This window comes from Trichomycterus rosablanca, chromosome 14 (genome assembly GCF_030014385.1).
Source record: "Trichomycterus rosablanca isolate fTriRos1 chromosome 14, fTriRos1.hap1, whole genome shotgun sequence".
Lineage (NCBI taxonomy): Eukaryota > Metazoa > Chordata > Actinopteri > Siluriformes > Trichomycteridae > Trichomycterus > Trichomycterus rosablanca.
Window position 1 is genome coordinate 14148813 of NC_086001.1, and position 16788 is coordinate 14165600.

General features: G+C 39.1%; 1 protein-coding gene across 1 annotated transcript in view; it reads right to left on the minus strand.

Moving 5' to 3' along the window:
* The window catches only part of LOC134326904 (phospholipid-transporting ATPase ABCA1), a 245300-nt gene that overhangs the window by 209989 nt on the left and 18523 nt on the right, over positions 1 to 16788 (minus strand). Inside the window, exons 4-6 of the mRNA XM_063009016.1 lie at positions 11306 to 11433; positions 4196 to 4323; positions 463 to 660 (exon numbers count right to left, since the gene is read on the minus strand). Coding sequence (XP_062865086.1) covers positions 463 to 660; positions 4196 to 4323; positions 11306 to 11433 — 454 coding nt within the window. The remainder of the gene's footprint in view (positions 1 to 462; positions 661 to 4195; positions 4324 to 11305; positions 11434 to 16788) is intronic.

Here is a 16788-nt window from a genome sequence, read left to right on the forward strand (position 1 = left end):
TAAACACAGTTATGGACAATTTTGTATCTCCAATTCACCTCACTTGCATGTTTTTGGACTGTAGGAGGAAACCCGAACTCCCGGAGAAAACCCACGCAGACACGAGAACACCTGGGGATCAAACCCAGGACCTTCTTGCTGTAAGGTGACAGTGCTACCCACTGAGCCACAGTGCCGCCCTGCATGAAGAAAATCTCCTCTAACGGAGAGAGGTAACAGTTTACATTTCAACAAAACAATGACCCGAATCATACAGCTAAAACAACACTTGTAGGGCAAACCTCTGGATGTCCCTAAGCTGTTTCAAATTTTCTGAAAATGGGGTTTGTGCACTAAAACATAATTTATAAAAAAAAAAATGTAACCAATATCTCTTTAAGTTAACTGTCCATATGCAATACATGTTTAAACTATCAAGTAATAAAGTTATACATTTTAAATAATAAAACAAGGGGTACTTACAGCAGCCATCAGCCTCATGCTGTCCAGGTTCTGGAGGAAAACCACTTGTGCCTGATAAAGCTGACTGGGAGTCAGGGAGCAGGTTATATTCTGGAACTCCATCATATTACTAAAGGAGCTGAACTCAAAGTAGCGCAGTAGAGAATAGTTATTACACAGGACTGAGTGAATATCCGTCACACTTGAGAAAGCTGGTAACTACAGAAACACAACAGTAGAAAAAATATATCAATATTAACACAACACACAGACACAGACAAAAGATTAGTGGTGAAATAAACAGCTCATAGTTATATTTATTATACACAGTAGGAGAACACTCCTTTCTATTAAATGAATTCATTTATGTAGAAAAAAATCAATAACAGAGTAAATTGCATGATTCCAACTTTGTGGCAACAGATTGGAGAAGGCCATTCTAATCCAGCATTTAAATGGGCTCTAGAGCCCTGACCTCGACCCTACTAAACATCTTTGGGATGAATCTGAATGTCAATTGCAAGCTGAGACGTCTTCCTCACTTTGGGTAAATGGGCACACATTTCCACAAGTGATTGTGGAAAGCAATTCAAGGAGAGCAGATGCTGTTATAGGTGCAAAAAAGGGGGGAGGGTTGTTGATAAAATCCATATGGTAGGTTGTTTACATACCTTTTGGTTTAGATGTATGTACAGTATAATCAGAAAGTATTCTAACCCCTGACTGTTTCCATACTGTGTATGTTGTGGATTTGATTTTAAATTAATTTAATTAAATTTTTTACCAATTAATCTACACTTAACTGCACATAATGACATAACTGGCCATAAGTCAAAACAGTTTTAAATAAATAAACAAATAAATAAATAAATAATTATAATGGCAATAATGATGATAATAATAATGGCAATAATGATGATAATAATAATGGTAATAATAAAAATAATGAAAATGGCAATAATAATAATAATAATAATAATAATAATAATAATGACAATGATAATAATAATAATGATAATAATAATAATAATAATTAATAATAATAATAATAATAATAATAATAATAATAATAATAAATAATAATAATAATAATAATAATAATAATAATAATAATAATAATAAAAGTCTTATTCACAAAAGCATTCAGACCCTGTGCTGTGGCACTCCAAATCGTGGTCATGTGCATCCTGTTTGCTTTAATTATCCTTAATTATCAATTGGAGTCCACCTGTCCTGTTGCAATATGCACTGACTGGGCATAGTTTGGAAAGGCACACTCCTGGGTCAATAGAAGGTCAGAATTTACTCTGCATTATCAGGAGAAAAAACAAGTCATGAAGTTCAGTCATGACACAGAGATTGGAGAACTTGCTGGACATACAACTAGTGGCAAGGAGGGTCCTTCTATGGGTACAAGCCATATGATTGTGCTTGAAGTCTGCACATTACTTGGCTAGTGTAATGCGTACAGTATAAAATATGGTGGTGGTAGCATCAATCTTGGTGGATGCTTTTCATTAGCAAAACTAAGGGATGGATATATGCAGTCAAATTTCTCGAATTTCCCCCATGGGGATCAATAAAGGAATATTATCTTTAATACAAAAAACTACAGAAAACTAAAAACCTCCTCCAAAGTACACACACACACTCAGACAGGAAAACAGTGACCTAAATCATACAACCAAAACAACACTGGTGGAGCAAGCCACTGAATGTCCTTACGTTGCCTACTCAAAGCACAGACTTAAACCCTATCGGACATTGTAGGAGACCTGAAAATGCAAGTTAACAGAGCTTGAACATCAAATCTAACAGTATTTAAGAAGATCTGCCATGAATGGGATAACCTGGTAATAACCTGATAATTGTTGGTGGAATCAAAGCACTGAATAAAGGGTCTGAATGTTGCTGTAAATAAGAGGTTTACTTTGTCATTATGGGTGAGTGTGGTGTAAATAGAAATGTAGATTGATTGGTAAAATGGCAATTATATCCATTCTAAATTAAAGCCAAAACACAGAAAAGTCCTTAACCCTAACCTAACCTTACTCTGAAGTTAGTGAAACACTTAGAGACACCAGCTATGAAGCACAATTATCTGACAGATTTGTTAAAGTGACATGCCACGTCCCCCCAACTTGAACACTTCAGTTTGTCATTTTAATGCTGAAGGACTTGACATTTTCTGCCCTTTCAATGGTTCGTTGTTCTGACTTATTGAAAATGGAATGAAGCGTCTAAAGATCATAACACATGATGTGAGCTTCTCTGGTTTGATCTGAACTTCAGTGACAGGATGAGTGACAGCCAGAACGTTTAGAACTTTTTTTAAAGTGTGTGCTCAGAATTTAGAGCTTTTGACTGTGATTCAGAGTAAAAATTAAATTATTAGGTATAATTTATTTAATTCACACAACTTTTAGAATGTGATTCATCCATTGACTTTTTGTGTTCATGAAGCAGCATTAATTGATACAGCTTGTATTATTTTATTATTATATATACACACTAGTATTATTTATTTATTTACTAATATTACACCTAAAATTCTATATCTAAAACATAAATGACAAGGACAAAAAACAAACTTAGTTTCTACAATTGGCCTGATCTAAGCAGTGTGGCTATTATTCCATATTTTCTACACCTGTTTACTATACACTAAACTAAGCTCCACACTGTGTAGATATACATTGGTTTCAACTGAAAGGTTGAAAGTTCAAATCCCAGCACTGTTGGGCCCTTGAGCAAGGCCCTTAAACTTCTTTGCTCCGGGGCATCGTACAATGGCTGACCCTAAGCTCTGACCCCAGCTTCTAAACAAACTAGGATATGTGAAGACTGACACCTGTATGTCTATATGACAAATAAAGGCATTCTATCTATGTACCCAGATAGTTTGCTGACACACAATCTTTTTCAAGAAGTGGTTTATGAATGTCTTTATGAAAACATTTTAAAGAAAAATCCCCTACTCAATAATAAAAATAATAATATTAAGAAAAAAAGGAAGAAATCTGGTAAGACCTAGCGATAGTTTAATCAAACATGCTGATAAAGTCCCTGATTGTGATGGAAATTTAGAATATGTGGAACACAAATTCCTCTGGTCTCGGTGCTTCTTCACTACTAAATGTAAGTCTAAACGGTGAGGGCAACCCCAACCTCCTCTATGGGTCAGCCACAACTTTTTCGAACAGACTTTCCAACACAATATTATACAGCAAAACAATACTAGCAAAAGTGCAAGTCATTACATGATTTGTATATGGTTAGCATTTAAAGTCAATGGTTGGCAATCAGACCCACAACCTAAACCTAAATACACAACAGATTTTGCATAAGAATGTAAGAATAACACTTAGGTATACCTCATTAGTGCAGGGAAAACTAATGTTCCAGTGTAGCTGAGTTTAAATGACTTATCGTCAGGTGTGCCTGATTGAGTTAAGACTTTAGCTCCAGTGTATAAAGTGATTAAGTAAGGAGGAGTAACACTCAGGTGTACCTGATTAAGTAAGTAGGAGTAATGCTTCAGTGTACTGGATCAAGTAAAGAGCATTAACATATTCAAGGGTACAGTTTTAATTGAGCAAAAGTAATGCTCAGGTATACCAAATCAAGGAACAAAGAGTAATACCTGAGTGTTCCAGACTAAGTGAAAAGGATTAAATCCAGATGTACCTGATTAAGAGAGAAGTAATGCTTGAGTGTGCCGTATTAAGTAAACAGAAGTAATGCCTGAGCGTACCTGACTGAGTCGAAGTTTCACACTTGTCAGTCTGTAAACGGTATTAGATGAAAGTGCCAGGTCGTTCCTCAGGAATGAAGAGAAGGTCTCATTGTCTTTCAGTAAACTGCGTATTGGAATTGTACGACCTGCAAAACAAATGGAGAAAAATAAGGGAGAATTGAAGTAAAGGCTGTAAAAGTACTTTTTCTGTTTGGAAAAACTACACTTTGGATTGACCGGGATTTGTGCATAGGTCAGAATGTGGTCTGATTATTCAAGTACAGCCAATACATTATGACAACTCATTGACAATTTAACACAACAACTGTAATATGTCTTTACTGAAGACATTGATTCTATTTTTACATTGTCCAGACTAAAACTAAGTGAACCTGTTATGTAATAACGAATAAAACCACCTTCAGCTGCAACTGCGTTTTGATTAGATACTGATTAGACTTGCTTAATAGTGAGAGGGTAAACGGCCTTTTCAAAACACATTTTATCCTTGGAGCATCAGTGAACCTTCAATGATGGACTCATATTCTGTACAATTTCTTCAATTCAATTTGGAAATCATTATTCTATCAATAATTGCAGATTACTTAGGCCTTGAGCCACCACTAAAATCGTTATGCAAAAGGCAAAATATTTTATTTTTTAAAATAGTGTCAAGCTAAGGACTGGCTTGTGTTTCCATTATCCAAAGATCAGGAAAGACGGATCACAATATTCTGTATGTTTAATACATTTTATATAAACTAAATTAAAAAAAATCTTATGGAAAAGTTGGGACACTTTGTAAAAATGAAATAAAAACTATTAAAACTAAAAACCTGCTTGCAAACAATACAATGAAATGCCAGCAACACACAAAAATGTTCTGATAAAGGCAAGATAAGACTATGGTTACACAAGTAACACTCTTCCACAATTAAAGTTTCCACAATTAGCAGTTTAACTGGTAACATATGAAGTAATCAAGATTAAATATTAGGGATGTCCCGATCCGATCTCAAAGATCGGGATCGGGGCCGATCAAGGCATTTTTTAACTGATCGGAATCGGCTTTACTAAACCCGATCCTAATCCCGATCTTTTGTTTTACATCAGCATGTCCGCTGTGTGGAAATAGTTTGAATTGGAAAGTGAAACAAGTCCAACAGTGAAGTGTAATGTCTGCACTGTGAGCGTTTCACGAGGCGGTAGGAGCAGAGCTGCGTTCATTACTGTAGAATTTTACTGTTTATATGGTGTGTGAGTCAAGGATCACTCCGGTTTACAAAACAACGTAGTGATGCACTCGTTTAATAAAGAAATAAATACACGGTATATTCACATATTGTCGGGAGCAGAACACTTTATTAACTTCTTCTGTTATGGTACCAAATAGCGGACAGCTAGAGTCAAGAACGCTATTCCATGCACTATGGAAGCCCCAAAGGGTCAAAACACACTCACTTCGCATAGAAACATCCATCAAACCATTGTCACAATACAAGCACTTTAAAAACTGGCTTTCCTTCATAACAATAGAGCCTTTCCATTTTATTTTGGTATTCAGGTTTTACTGTAATGCTTTTAAGTAACTTTTTTTTCTTAGATTCAAGTTAAGCTGCTACACAGATTTATGTTCATTTTTAGTGTATCACTGCATTAAACAGATTTTTTTTCTTCGAATGTAAAGTTGAAAGTAAAACTGTAATTATCTCACTCATTTTGATTGATTTTGTAAAAATACAAAACATTAAGCCAATAGATTGGATGCAGCATTTTTCCCTTCAGCACTGCAGAGCTATTTAGTTGTTAAACATATACATTGGATTAATTTGAATAACTGTTATGTACTTGAAGTGTGCACTGTGTGAACAGTATTATCCAGTTCTTATCTAGACAATATCTAGAAAATAGAAGTATCGGTTTGAGACTCGGTATCGGATCGGGATCAAAATTAATGATTGGGATCGGTATCGGGAACAAAAAAACGTGATCGGGACATCCCTATTAAATATACAAGGAGCATCCACCAAAGACTTAGTCTTTGTCAGTGTCAATGTTTGTCAGTGCAGGACTGAAAGGAATTTAGATCTTTTACCATCTACAATTCATAATATCATGCAAAGATTCAAGGAGTCGGTTGAAATGCTGGTGTGTGAAAAACTGGTGCTAAATGTGTGCAAATATCAAGCCCTCAGGTGGTACTGTTTGAGAAGTGACAAGTTATAGTAGCGTGACTTTGAAGACATAGAGTGCAAGTGCTTGACTGGCTTGTCTGCAGTCCAGATCTGTCTCCTATGCAATGGCACATCATGAAGAGGAGAATCAAACAACAACGACCACAGACTGTTAAGCAGCTTAAAAATTGTATACAGCAAGAATAGGCAAAATGCCCACTTGTAAAACTTAAAAATTACTAAATTAAATTCCCAAATTATTAAAAAGTGTCACTTGTTTAGATAATCAACAATGTCTAGAAAGTGAATAAAAAACAGCTTTGCGCCACTCGGGTGGCACAGCGGTAAAACACACACTGAACACCAGAGCTGGGATCTCGAATACATCGTATCGAGTCTCAGCTCTGCCATCCGGCTGGGCTGAGCGGCCACATGAACAACGATTGGCCTGTTGTTCATATAGGGGTGAGACATCAAAGCCGGATAGGGTCTCTGCTGTCAGGGTGTGTCTCACCGTACACAGTGCTGATCCGAATTGCATTCGTCAAAGTGTAGGTGACAAAATGCATACGGCTGCTGCCCACGTGTCGGAGGGGGCATTTTAAAATATTTTGATTCTTCAATAATTCGACTCTGGCTCTCTGCTGGCACAGCGGTAAATTACGTTAACCCACCATTGCTGCGATCCAAGGTTTGAATCCTCATCGGTGCTCTTGGCCAATCAGGCGTCTACATACAGACACCCATTACTAACAGATATAACAACCATTTAGACAATGTTTGACTAGTCTGGTGTGGAAGAAGATTCAGCGAGCTGCTTCAACCCTGCAGGATAAAAATGTTCTCTAAATATGCCGTGTAAATATGATGTGTACAAACCTGTGTAAAAGTGTTTCCTTGCGACTGTACAGTACATTAGGGTAACTGCACAGTGATTCCAATGCAAATCTGATCCCATTTTCAAAGCAAAATCAAGTTTGGTTTGTCAACATTGTCTGATAATTAGTTGCTAACTAGATTCTCTGTGCATGAACATCAACCAATGTAGAGTGATTATGTAGGTTTACCATTGGGGTCGTCTTTAATTATCCCATCCAGTCAAATGTGTTGTGATGAACAGCTGTAGGTGTGTATTACATGTGTGTTGTGTATTGGATTTGTGTAGCAGGTGGGAGGATGAATATACTGAAATGGTCAATGAGGGAGATGCTGAAGCTTATTTAACACATGTAGTCTCTAATGAGTTGTTTGTAATAAACTACTCAGACTACGCAGTTTCACTTATATCCCTTTTTCATAATCCTTAGTGGATTAACGTGGTCAAACGTCAATCTAAACATGATGAAAAACCAATAAAGAGTGTCCCAAATGTTTTGCCTACCAAGATTCCTTTCCAGTTACAGTGAAGCACAGTGTGGCAACTTTTGATCATAATGGAATTTACCAGAGCATTAGTAAAACAAGTGGTAACTCTAAAGAATGTCACCTAGCTTAAATACAAACACATGGTGAAGTAATAATTACAGTAGAAGCAGATGGGGAAACGTGTACAGGAGTAATTAGTGTTTGCATTACGGATGATAATATCCGACACTCGATTTTCAAGAAGAGTTCCATCAGGCGGAATGAACCCACCCACCCACACACACACACTAAACTCTATTTGAACTCTGTTTGCTCAGAGATTGATGCTGCCCCCTCAGATTTTCATTTTCTGCTAAAGCTACCGCAGCATTCCCCGTCTCCTCTTTAAGCCATGACTGGTCATCTCGACCTGTTCTTTCACCGGATGCTTCCTTCAGTCACATAGCAATTTGCTTTCCTGTCGCTTGTTAAATATGCGCTCTCAGCTCTCCTGAGGATTTAATCTCGTAATTTACAAGCGCCTGATATCGAAATGCAAATGCGCCTTGAGCACTTAGCAAAAGTCCAACAATGCAGTGCTTTTCTGCCCATCTACAAATGAGGTCTCGTAGAAATTTGAATATCGAGGGATGGATGTTGGCCTAACAAATGGCACACAGCAGAAAGGTAAACGGCCTGACACTTTGGATCACAGCTTTATGAATTAGCTTGCATATGAAATGTGGGCTGTTGTGGAGTTATGCCTGTGCTGGTATCATGTCACTGACCTTTCTTAGGTACGGAACAAGAAACTTGCATATACAATTGGAAAGGAATAATTTTCTAATTTATAGTTCTTGTTAATTACCAGACATGACATTGGTACTCTTTATATAGTACATTTTAGAAGACCACCTCTTGTGCGAATTGTGTAAAGAGCAGCTATGCTGCAACACTCACTTCAGTGAATCACAATTGATATATCATATAGCCCTGTACTAATTATGTGTTAAACTAAAGGTTTGCTACAGATTTCATGGCTATGGCATATTTAACATGTATTTACCAAGCAACTACTAGTGGATATCCCACAGCCTGGTCAAGCTTTTGATTAGTCTTTCCAAACCAAGGATGTGTGGCTCTGACGCTAGGGGTCTGGGCAGTCTGGTGCTCTCATGTTTGTCTGCTCTCTTGGCACTTACACCCAGACTACAGACGAAGGTACAGAGCTTGGGGGTTCTAGGTAATAGAAATTTGTGGTAATCAGGGATGTTGGGTTGCTGTCATTCTGCCTCTCTTACCTGATCACTCAGGTTTTTTGTTTTTTTTGTTTGTTTTTCCCTTTTTCTCCCCCTTTAGCGCATCCAATTGTTCAATTTGCATCGTGCTTCTTCTCTGTCTATGCCGAACCCTGCCCTGACCGAGGAGATCGAAGCTAACCCATATCCCCTCCGAAACATGGGCAGCAGCCGGATGCATTTTTGCCACCCGCACATTGATGAGTTTGGCGCCACCTAGCGTTGCATGCGGAGAGACACACCCTAAGGGCACTCTTCCCCATCTCTGTGCAGGTGCCTCTAATCAGCCAGCAGAGGTCGTAATCGCATTCTGACAGAGAGAGACCCACATCCGGTTCTTAGTCCCACCCCACAACTGAGCAACAGGCCAATCGTTGCTCATACAGCCGCCCAGCCTCGAACCGGGGAGGCAGAGCTGGATTCGATACGAGGTACTCAGAATCCAGCTCTGGTTGCAGCGTGTCTTTTTACCGCTGCGCCACCTGAGCGGCCGATCACTCAGGTTTGATGACGGTGTGAAAGCCCTCATGACCGTGTTACCTGCACACTCTCCCTATTAGTTATGCTGTGATAATTAAAGGTGCTGGAGTCTCATGTTGTTCTCTAGAAAACTGACATTTTACTCTTAATGAGTATTTAATCAATGTTAACAATATGCAGCTGGTAAATTTGCTATAATGCAAACATTATTATCCCGCAAAGCTCCTTTCTGTGCTTTACCACTTCTAAAATGTGCTCTATTGGTTTTAGATCTAGAGATAGGAAGGCTATTGAAGTACAGTAACATTATTATGTTCATGCAACTAATGATGCTTTATGACATGGTACATTAAAATGCTTGAGGTAAATGGCTTGTTAATGTTTTAAATATACATCGATCATGTAACATATATAACATTTATTAATATGGTCCTAATATTGTGTTGGTCCCCTTTTTACAGCCCTGACCCGTCAAGTTATAAACTCCCCTAGACCCCTGACGGTGTGCTTTGGTATCTGGCACCAAGATGTTAACAGCAGATCCTTTAACTCCTGTAAGTTGTGAGGTGGGGTCTCCATGGATCGTACTTGTTTGTCCAGCACATACCACAGATGCTTGATTGGATTGAGATCAGGGGAATTTAGAGGCCAGGTCAACACCTCAAACTCGTTGTTGTGCGCCTCAAACCATTCCTGAAGCATTTCTGCTTTGTGGCAGGGTGCATCATCCTGCTGAAAGAGGCCACAGCCATCAGGGAATACCGTTTCCATGAAAGGGTGTACATGGTCTGCAACAATGCTTAGGTAGGTGGTACATGCCAAAGTAACATCCACATGGATGGCAGGACCCAAGGTTTCTTAGAACAACTTTGCCCAAAGAATCACACTGCCCCCGCCAGCTTGCCTTCTTCCCATAGTGCATCCTGGTGCCATGTGTTCCCCAGATAAGTGTACCCGGCTATCCACGTGATGGAAAAGAAAATTGATTAATCAGATCAGGCCACCTTCTTCCACTGCTCCGTGGTCCAGTTACAATACTCACGTGCCCATTGGGGTCAGCATAACCTGACTGGTCTGCGGCTGTGCAGCCCCATACACAACAAACTGTAATGCACTGTGTATTCTGACACCTTTCTATCAGAACCAGCATTAACTTCTTCAGCAATCTGAGCTACAGTAGCTCGTCTGTTGGATCGGACCACACGGGCCAGCCTTCGCTCCCCACGTGCATTAATAAACCTTGGCCGCCCATGACCCTGACGCTGGTTTATGGGGAACATCCCACAAGAGCTGCAGTTTTGGAGATGCACTGACCCAGTCGTCTAGCCATCTCAATTTGGTCCTTGTCAAACTCGCTCAAATCCTAACGCTCGTCCATTTTTCCTGCTTCTAACACATCAACTTTGAGGATAAAATGTTCACTTGCCGCCTAATATATCCCACCCACTAACAGGTGTCGTGATGAAGAGATAATCAGTGTTATTCACTTCACCTGTCAGTGTTCATAATGTTATGACTGGTCGGTGTATATGTTTTTGGTTCTGCTGATATAATCCGATATTTTTTATTATGATAACTCGGCCATTGTTGATACGTCACACTGAAGAGCGCAGAGCAAAATGGATTATAGTTAAAACTTTTGTCCAGTAGTGACAAAAGCCTTCAGCTGAAATGTTTTACCTTTCATCTTCACTCATGGACAAAAAAATCCATAAATTGTAGCCCTTTGATATTGAATTTGTGCAAAGAATGCCTTTGTGATTTAAATAGATTCATTTCAAATTACACCGCTGTCCCACAGAATAAAAGTGTGGTGCTGTTTTTATTCTTACCATTGGCTGGGTTTGAATTCTCAAGCATGAAAGCTAATTTGTAGATATCAGCAGAGAGAAGTTTCAAGTCAGACAGCAGTGAGGAGTCAATTATTAGAGAATGAAGCTCTGTTAAAGTCTTCGAAATGCTGAAAACAAAAGGACACAAAACATATTAAACAATGTACTGAAGAACACTAAAAAATCTCATATCAATACCGCTGATGAGGTCAGGATATGACTAAGACTGATTACACAATCTTAACCTTATTATTTTAAAAAATATATTATTCAACACTAGCTGGTCTTGTGTAAAAAAAAGTTATTTCCTTATTAGTTACCCAAACAACCAATTTTAATTGATCATAAGGTTGAATTAGACTAGACCCATTCAGTCTTAATTAATGCAGGTCTGCTGAATGTAAATATTACTTATTATATATAAAACATATTACAGTAAAGTATAAAAAAGGCCTTTCACTATAACTTACTATAAAATAATTAAAAAAATTTAAAAAAAATTAAATTTAAAAAATCCGAAAAGGAATTCACTTCATGTGGTCTGGGAAGGCCATTACCTTCAAATCTTTTACCAAAAATGTTCAGCTTATAAAAATTCAGTGAAAGAGCACGTCATCATGAAAGACGCGAAAGAACAGAGACAATTGTAAGGAACTGCGGGTCTTTCTCTCCTCAGAAAAGGTCAGCATTTGTGATTGTACTATTAGAAAGAGACTAAGTAAAAATAGCATCCATGGACGAGTTGAGAAGTGAAAACCACTGCTAACCAAGAGAACATAAGGGCTTATCTTGCATTTGCCAAAATAGAACCTCAAAGACCCAAACCCCTTCGGGATAGTGTTCTGATCATGTCAAAGTCTTTTGGAGGACTTTGGGTCAAATTACAAAAAGATTCACAGCATTCCATAGTAAGAACATCACACCAACAGTAAAGCATGATGGTCTTTTTGTCTTATGCAATGACCATTCATCTGACTCTATACTCTCAATGACAGTTTCTATTCTGTCACCTTCTACCTATATGAGTGCAACACAAAAGTGCAATAACATATATGCATGACAACATGTAATATGTTACTTTTATTATACACAGATTATATATCTACACTATACTGCCACTATATTGCCAAAAGTCACAAAAGTCTGCCTTCACATGCATATGAACTTGAGTGACTCCCATTCTTAAACCATAGGGTTTAAAATTATGTCGGCCCACCCTTTGCAGCTATAACAGCTTCAACTCTTCTGGGAAGGCTTTCCACAAGGTTTAGGAGTGTGTTTATGGGAATTTTTGACCATTTTTCCAGAAGCGCATTTTGTGAGGTCCTGATGTTGGACGAGAAGGCCTGGCTCACAGTCTCCGCTCTAATTCATCCCAAAGGTGTTCTATCGGGTTGAGGTCAGGACTCAAGTTCTTCCACACCAAACTCGCTCATCCATGTCTTTATGGACCTTGCTTTGTGCACTGGTGCGCAGTCATGTTGGAACAGGAAAGGGGCCATCCCCAAACTGTTCCCACACAGTTGGGAGCATGAAATTGTCCAAAATCTCTTGGTATGCTGAAGCATTAAGAATTCCTTTCACTGGAACTAAGGGGTCAAGCCCAACTCCTGAAAAACAACCCCACACCATAATCCCCCCTCCACCAAATTTTACACTTGGCACAATGCAGTCAGACGAGTACTGTTCTCCTGACAACCGCCAAACCCAGACTCATCCATCAGATTGCCAGACGGAGAAGCGTGATTCGTCACTCCAGAGAACACGTCTCCACTGCTCTAGAGTCCAGTGGTGGCGTGCTTTACACCACTGCATCCGACGTTTTGCATTGCACTTGGTGATGTAAGGCTTGGATGCAGCTGCTCAGCCCCGAAAAACCATTCCCTAAAGCTCTCTACACACTGTTCTTGAGATAATCTGAAGGCCACATGAAGTTTGGAGGTCTGTAGCGATTGACAAAGCAGAAAGTTGGCGACCTCTGCGCACTATGCGCCTCAGCATCCGCTGACCCCGCTCTGTCATTTTACGTGGCTACCACTTCGTGGCTGAGTTGCTGTCATTCCCAATCGCTTCCACTTTGTTATAATACCACTGATAGACGACTGTGGAATATTTAGTAGTGAGGAAATTTTACGGCTGGACTTGTTGCACAGGTGGCATCCTATCACTGTACCACGCTGGAATTCACTGAGCTCCTGAGAGAGACCCATTCTTTCACTAATGTTTGTAGAGGCAGTCTGCATGCCTAGGTGCTTGGTTTTATACACCTGTGGTCATGGAGGTGATTGGAACACCTGATTTCAATGATTTGGATGGGTGAGTGAATACTTTTGGCAATATCTCTCTCTCTCTCTCTCTCTCTCTCTCTCTCTCTCTCTCTCTCTCTCTATATATATATATATATATATATATATATATATATATATATATATATATATATATATATATATATTTACAGGTATATATACATATATATATTGTATATACAGGGGTTGGACAATGAAACTGAAACACCTGGTTTTAGACCACAATAATTTATTAGTATGGTGTAGGGCCTCCTTTTGCGGCCAATACAGCGTCAATTCGTCTTGGAAATGACATATACAAGTCCTGCACAGTGGTCAGAGGGATTTTAAGCCATTCTTCTTGCAGGATAGTGGCCAGGTCACTACGTGATGCTGGTGGAGGAAAACGTTTCCTGACTCGCTTCTCCAAAACACCCCAAAGTGGCTCAATAATATTTAGATCTGGTGACTGTGCAGGCCATGGGAGATGTTAAACTTCACTTTCATGTTCATCAAACCAATCTTTCACCAGTCTTGCTGTGTGTATTGGTGCATTGTCATCCTGATACACGGCACCGCCTTCAGGATACAATGTTTGAACCATTGGATGCACATGGTCCTCCAGAATGGTTCGGTAGTCCTTGGCAGTGACGCGCCCATCTAGCACAAGTATTGGGCCAAGGGAATGCCATGATATGGCAGCCCAAACCATCACTGATCCACCCCCATGCTTCACTCTGGGCATGCAACAGTCTGGGTGGTACGCTTCTTTGGGGCTTCTCCACACCGTAACTCTCCTGGATGTGGGGAAAACAGTAAAGGTGGACCCACCAGACTGGTCAAATTTAGCCATGAAACCTCCCACACTAAAATGACAGGTGTTTCAGTTTCATTGTCCAACCCCTGTATATACACACACAGTGGTGTTCAAAAAAATAGCAGTCACACATCATTAACCTCATAAATCACTGTTTTTAGTACAAAATATATTTCTATACAGCAAAAAATTTACTTGAAAGTGTAGTAGAGTAATGAAAACAAAACAAACCCAACAATTAGGACATGCATGCCACTCATTCTGAGTAATCGAAGCATTGATTGAAAGGGGCTTATTCAAAATAATAGCAGTGAGGAGTTCAATTGGTGAAATCATTCATTCTGCAGAAGAACGGGTGTCAATTTTGGCCCTTATTTAATTTAGGAGGGTGGCAAATGTTGCACAGGTTGGTCATAGCGCGTTTCCTTTTGAAATACTGGGTAAAATGGGTTGTTCCAGACATTTTTCTGATGAACAGCGTACTTTGATACTTTGATTAAAAAGTTGTTTGTAGAGGGAAAAACATACAGAGAAGTGCAGCAAATGATTGGCTGCTCAGCTAAAATGATCTCAAATGCTTTGAAGTGACAACCAAAACCTGAAAGATGTGGAAGGAAGCGTGGAACTACTGTTCGAAAGGATCGAAGAAAAGCCAAAATGGCAAATACTCAGCCAATAATCACCTCCAGAAAGATCAAGGAACATCTGAAGTCACCAGTGAGTACAGAAGATGATTAAGTGAAGCCAATTTACCAGCAAGAACTCCTTGCAAAGTCCCGTTGTTAAGATAAAAACGTGTCCTGAATGGGTTCAAATTTGCCAAGGAACACATTGACTGGTCCAAAGAGAAATGGCTCAACATTTTGTGGACTGATAAAAGCAAAATTGTTCTTTTTAGGTCTAGTGGTCGTAGACAGTTTGTCAGATGACCCCCGAGCACTGAATTCAAGCCAGAGTACACTGTGAAGACAGTAAAGCATGGTGGTACAAAATGATGATATGGGGATGTTTTTCATATCATGGTGTTACGTCTATTTATCACATACGAGGGATCATGGATCAATTTAAATATATCAGAATACTTAAGGAGATCATGTTGCCCTATGTCGAAGAAGAAATGTCCTTAAAATAGGTGTTTCAACATGACAATGACCCAAAACATCTTGGTTACAGACAAACAAGACTGAGGTAATAGAGTGGCCAGCCCAATCCCCAGACTTCAGTCCCATAGAGAACTTGTGGGCTGATATCTGAAACATGTTTTTTTTTAAGCAAAACTGAAAATTGCAGAAGAACTGTGGAATGTAGTCTAATCATCCTGGACTGTAATACCTGTTCAGAGGAGCCAGAGGTTGGTCGACTGCATGCAACACAGATCTCGGAAACAATTGTTATGCCACTAAATATTAGTTCAGTAATTTAAAGTAAAGTGAAACCTCAAACATTTTTTTCCAGTTTATACATAAAATTTTTGAGTTTTTAAAGAAAAATGCAGGCACTGCTATTTCTTTGAACAGCCTGATATTAATTTTTTCTTAGCCTTCTGTAAAGGATTAACAAACTGGCAAAATTTTGTTAATGTTTTGATTTATAATTTAAAGTATAGTATTTTCAGTGCATTTGCATTTATGGAAATAAAAGTTATTGTAATGATTTTGCACTTTACTTACTTTTTAAAAATCACTGCTATTTTTTTGAACACCACTGTGTGTGTATACAGTGTATCACAAAAGTGAGTACACCCCTCACATTTCTGCAGATATTTAAGTATATCTTTTCATGGGACAACACTGACAAAATGACACTTTGACACAATGAAAAGTAGTCTGTGTGCAGCTTATATAACAGTGTAAATTTATTCTTCCCTCAAAATAACTCAATATACAGCCATTAATGTCTAAACCACCGGCAACAAAAGTGAGTACACCCCTAAGAGACTACACCCCTAAATGTCCAAATTGAGCACTGCTTGTCATTTTCCCTCCAAAATGTCATGTGATTTGTTAGTGTTACTAGGTCTCAGGTGTGCATAGGGAGCAGGTGTGTTCAATTTAGTAGTACAGCTCTCACACTCTCTCATACTGGTCACTGAAAGTTCCAACATGGCAAAGAACTCTCTGAGGATCTTAAAAGACGAATTGTTGCGCTACATGAAGATGGCCAAGGCTACAAGAAGATTGCCAACACCCTGAAACTGAGCTGCAGCACAGTGGCCAAGATCATCCAGCGTTTTAAAAGAGCAGGGTCCACTCAGAACAGACCTCGCGTTGGTCGTCCAAAGAAGCTGAGTGCACGTGCTCAGCGTCACATCCAACTGCTGTCTTTGAAAGATAGGCGCAGGAGTGCTGTCAGCATTGCTGCAGAGATTGAAAAGGTGGGGG